The sequence below is a fragment of the Coffea arabica genome, chromosome 8c (genome assembly GCF_036785885.1).
Source record: "Coffea arabica cultivar ET-39 chromosome 8c, Coffea Arabica ET-39 HiFi, whole genome shotgun sequence".
Taxonomy (NCBI): domain Eukaryota; kingdom Viridiplantae; phylum Streptophyta; class Magnoliopsida; order Gentianales; family Rubiaceae; genus Coffea; species Coffea arabica.
The window spans coordinates 14961440-14966713 of record NC_092325.1 but is presented as its reverse complement, the minus strand read 5'-3'; the positions used below and the strand labels follow the sequence as shown (position 1 = coordinate 14966713).

Below are 5274 nucleotides of genomic sequence, written 5' to 3'. Positions count from 1 at the left end.
AAGAACCATTGAAGAAGAGTAACTCTATTTGCTATTGAATTGGATGCTATCCAGAAAAGAAATATGTCCAGAATAAATTCTTTGAAAGAGCTGAAAGCACAAAGGGGATGAAGGTCGTTTGGCCAGAGAGCTCATGGTATGTGTGTTTAGGGGAAGGATGCAGACATAGTGGTAGACAGCGCAAAAGAGAAAACATGTAAGTGGGATAGGTTTTTTTATGTCGAAAGCCCCAAAATTGGCTATCTTATAGCAGACAACTAACGCAAGAATTAAAGGCAGTCTTAGGTATATCTTTTTTCAAAATCCTCAATTGATAATAACCCTGCCTGAAATCCAACTTTGAAAATACTACCGCCCCTTGCAATTGGTCGAACAATTCATCAATATGAGGTAAAAGATACTTATTTTAATAGTAACATCGTTCAAGTCTCAGTAATCTATACACAATCTCAATCTCTTGTCCTTCTTCTTAACAAATAACACTGGATCTCCCCACGGAAAATCACTTTTTTTAATAAAGTCTCGCTCTAGTAAATCCTGCAATTGCCACTTCAGTTCTTTCAATTCAGCTGGAGCCATTCTATACGGTGTCTTAGAGATAGGTGCTACCCCTGGAATCACATCAATTTTAAATGCTATCTCTTTGTCTGGTGGCAATGACTCAAGTTCCTCAGGAAAAACATCTGGATATTCCTTTACCACTGGCGTATCTTCCAACCTCACCTTATCACCGGGAGTGTTTATAAGAAAGGCCAAATATCCTTGAGTTCCCTTACTCAACAACTTCCTAAATCGAATTTCTAAAACAAGAGCGAACGATGCTAGTCTACCCCTTACATCCAATTTTAGGATTGCCTCTCCCGGAATACATAGTTCGACCGTTTTCATCTTACAATTTAACTGAGTATGGTAGCGAGCTAACCAATCCATACCTTGGATAGTATCATATCCCTTAATAGCTAGACCTATCAAGTCGGCCAACAACTTCCGTTCTCCAATCCATATCTTACAATTTCTATACACCAAATTAGCAATCAAATTTTGATCCCCAGTAGGCGTTTTAACTTCCAAGTCATATAGTAGTTTAATCGGCCTCACGTCTAGCCCATCATGAATTTAGGGTTTATAAAAGAATGTGTCACACCATGGTCAATTAAAACCTTAACTAAGTGGTGGTAAATAGGAATCGTACTTTCAACGACCTCAGCATAGTCTAAGGCGACAAAGATGTTAGTCATTCTCTCCAACCAATTCTCTGCTAATTCTGGGTTAGGCCTTCCAAGAAATTTAGGCAGGGTAAACTTTAAAAATCGTTCTAAGACTCTATCCTCTCCTCTCTCCTGAACCCCAGATTAGTTAACAAGTCCTGAACCCTGACGATCTGCTAACCGTTCTAAAATATCCATCATACGGTTAATAGCGGTAGCTATTTGATTGTCCCCTTCATTCCTTTCCATTGGTTCGGTCCGATTGCCGATTCCTGATCATCTCCTTGAACTTGGGGTTGCCCAACTTCGCGCCCTCTGCCCCTTCCACTTTTTTGTCCGTCCATAATTCTAGTATTTTCTAAAGGAATGAACGAAAGATAAACATGCACAAGTGAGATTTAAAGTGACACTTTAAATATGCAAGACGAAAATAAATGTGTGCGACACAAATAATTGCAAATGTGCACAACCCATAACATAGATTAAAAGTCATAGAACAACAAAGTCAAACGCATCATGCATAACGTTCAAGTGCTTCAAAAGATAAGTAACATAGTTAAACAAAATACAATGGTCTTTGAACAAACACCACCCCAACTATCCTGGACAAAAACTACTAAAGTGGAATAAACTACTAACTTAGTGACTGGCAGAGGCAGAGGTCTCGACTACTTCAGTAGGATCATTCTTATCTTCAGCACTAGGATTTGCACTCTCCTATCCCTCATCAAGTAGCTTGCCATCAACTACTTGTTCAACCAAAGTCACACATTCAGCCAACATTCCCTCAGTTCGATCCCGCACTTCTTATACTACTCTAGCAAGCCGACGATTAGCCTCTTGAAGCTGCTTACGAAGAGCCTCTGCTCTGTTTTGCTCTTCGAGTACATCCGTCTCCAACTCATGAATCCTAGCGGTCTAGGCATCCATAGTCATCATCAATTCTCGATTATCTTTTGGGCTATCTCATTCGCATTAGATAACTGCCTACACTTTTCATATAACGCTAGCATCACGTCGTTAGGGTATGAGTAAGTCCTCCGATAATCGCATGAAGGTCTAGTTCGACGAATTGGATTCCACATCCAAAGAGTGCCCCCAGGCCTTTCTCGATAACGGATCACTGGAAGACGCCTTGAAGATGGCTCATTTCCACCATTTCCTTCCATGACCTACAATTACAATTAGAAGTTTAGACAACTCAAATACAGTCAATAAACTAGATCCTAATACTTCACACTATTACGTATACTTTTCACAAGATCAAGACTCCTAATTGTCCAAATAATTCAAACCTAGGCTCTGATATCACCTGTGACAACCCCACTTCTCCTTAGGGAGAACCCTAGGGTTTCGGCAGGTCACCTACCTAGCTCTTGTTAGGACTTGATACAAGACCAGATTTTAACTTGGAACTAATCAACCAATAAGAAAACTAATATAAAGAAGAAGTCGCTTCCTTCAAAAGACATAAAATTCAACGCCATATTATTTTCAAAAATTACATCAAACTTTCCCAATTTACAACTACCAAAAGGCCAGCTAAAACATTTACATCCATAATCAGACCAAAAATATAACCAAGACCAGCTTCTTCCAATCTTTCCACTTCAAATTCCTGTTAAGGAAAACAAACTTAAGGGGTGAGCTAACGCCCAATAAGGCCAAGAAAATAGGCAAGCAAGTAGGTACAGGTAGCATTAACAACATAAAAAAAATAGCCACGATATTCGTGTAAACTCACAAAAGAAAATAAAACACAATCAATAAAGGATACGGGAGCTCTCAGGAGCTAAATTCACACTGCTTCACCGATATCTTGATCTAAAATTTTCAAGCGTTGACACTCCATCAACTGAGCAAGTAACAAGTCCGTAGTACCCCACTTTTCACCAATTTTTCGTCCACCGTTACACCCTCTACCGGGTCCAAATATCAAACAAGTTGTGATATTATTCGAGTATATCAAAGCAAGTCAAGTACACGAACCCAAGATTCACCAAACTCCTCAACCAAGCCCATGCCGGCTTGAATTGAATGTCTAACCATTAGGTTTTGGGGCCCCCAAGTTCAAGTATAAGTCGATGAGATTGCTCTCAAATCGACGCCAAGTCAAGCACAAGCACAAGCATAATTGTCAAGTACGAGCGAGTCAATCATCAAGTCAAGCAAGAGAGAACCAGTGAGATAAAGTACATACTCGCCTTGGCAAATTTAATTCACATAATCAACAAGAAGCGATCCAAGTATTATGCAACAAGTTATGTACTTGACACTCACCAAATTCAAAAGCAAGCGAGCAAGTATGTCCTTTAATTGTCTGCACCGGGATTTCTTTCGAAATCCTCTTGAACACCTGAAAAAATATTAACCAACCACCTTTAGGTCAATTTTTTCCCTTAATCCATCACTCATGTATATCCTAAGTCACTTAGCATATAAGGAAGAAAATTCATTTCCTTAGGCAACCAAGACAACACATCACAAGAGGTTTAATCCTTTGAAAACCAAAATTCAAAATGAAGGTTTAAAGTCACAAAAGACCTTGTATCCATCCATGAAATCAAGCTTAAAGTGGACTAACAATCTCAAAGGAAAGTTGGAAGTCCTTAAAAGAACATTTTGTTTGAAACCAGAAAATCCCAGATTTGTGCGACAATACTTGAAAAATCATATCTTGAGTTTTGTAAATCCAAAGATTGGGAAATTTATACCGTTGGAAACTAAATTCAATGTACTAAAACTCTCTAGAAGACACTTTTTCCAGATTCAAATCAGAAATCATTCAAATCTCAGCTCCAACTTGCTACTTCATTAAAACAGGGCAAAACAGGCATGATTTTCAGTGAAATTTGAAAATTTAGCAAAATTCATAGGAATCGAATTGGCCTCTGAAATTTATAATACTGAAAGAAATTCAAGTCTAGTTTCAAACACAATAAGTGGAACTCAATTTGGATTTTTTTACACCAAGATACAATATCTCTTCGAAAACTGGTTTTTGAAACCTGGTTCACGGATTTTCAGCCTTGAAGCATCCGACACAGTTTCGAAATCAAGTCATAACTAAAGCTACACAAGTCCAAAATTAACATGGTTTATGGTGTTGAAAACTAGATTCAAAATGGCAAAAATCACTAGAAGAAACTGTCTTCAAATTGATTTCACAAGAAGAGTGAAAACAGACTACAAGATGCAGCTGTGCAGGTCTCACGGGTAAAACACTAGGAGAAAATCAGTCTTGCCAGTTCACTATGGCTCATAGAAAATGAATTATACCGTTGGAAAGTTCTCGGAGTCTAGTTTCAAATGCCGCAAACGACACTTGATTTCGACTCCTGTACGAAAATTTACAGCTGTTGAATGCGCACAGGCAGGCTGCACTGATCAAAAATTTCAGATTTGATTTTTCTCTCTTTAGCCTAACTTTCACCCACTCAAATGAAATGATTTTTGAGAGATAATTTTTACACACATAATCCAACATATAACAAGAATTTTTACAGCAATTTAACAGGAAAATTCCAAAATAAATCAAGAGGAATAAATCAGGAAAAATTCGGATAGCACTTCCTCCTCTTTTCTTCAAATTTTCTCTCCAACTTTCAAGCCCAAAATCAAGCTAGAAATCACTAAATATCAATCAAACAAACAAGAAATCTTCAAGTCCGCTTCCTAATAATCCACCTCAAGGCATCTACCTAATTATAAATCAAGAAGACAAGGGTTTCCTCAAGTCATCTTGCCTAGCTTTGTTTAGGGTCTCGAATACCCTTTCATAATCACCCATAGCTACTACTAAATCTTGCATGAACTAAAGATCAAGTGAAGTGAAACTAGTTACCTCACTCAAGCTTATTTAACCCTAGTTAGAGCCAAGCATTGCACCGCCAATCCACCAAGAAATCACCACAAGGTTGGAGCTTTCCTCTATCTTGATCAACTTCCAAAGGTTTGAGGGTTTTGGAGAGATTTTTGGAGCAAAACTTGTTGTTTGAAGGAGGAGTTTTCTACCCTTATTTTTGAGCTTCAATGGCCGGCCAAGTGAGAGGAAAAGGAGAAGAGA

At 38.3% G+C, this 5274-nt stretch overlaps 1 protein-coding gene across 1 annotated transcript; it reads right to left on the bottom strand.

Annotated features, from left to right (window-relative positions):
* Positions 1-429: 429 nt before the first annotated feature.
* LOC140013397 (uncharacterized) lies at positions 430-930 on the bottom strand. The gene has a single exon (XM_072062669.1). It carries the CDS (start codon positions 928-930, stop codon positions 430-432), a length of 501 nt encoding a protein of 166 aa, XP_071918770.1.
* Positions 931-5274: the final 4344 nt, after the last annotated feature.

What these genes read in the sequence shown, in the direction of transcription:
- LOC140013397 (XM_072062669.1), bottom strand. Translation starts at nt 930, where the DNA reads ATGGATTGGTTAGCTCGCTACCATACTCAGTTAAATTGTAAGATGAAA.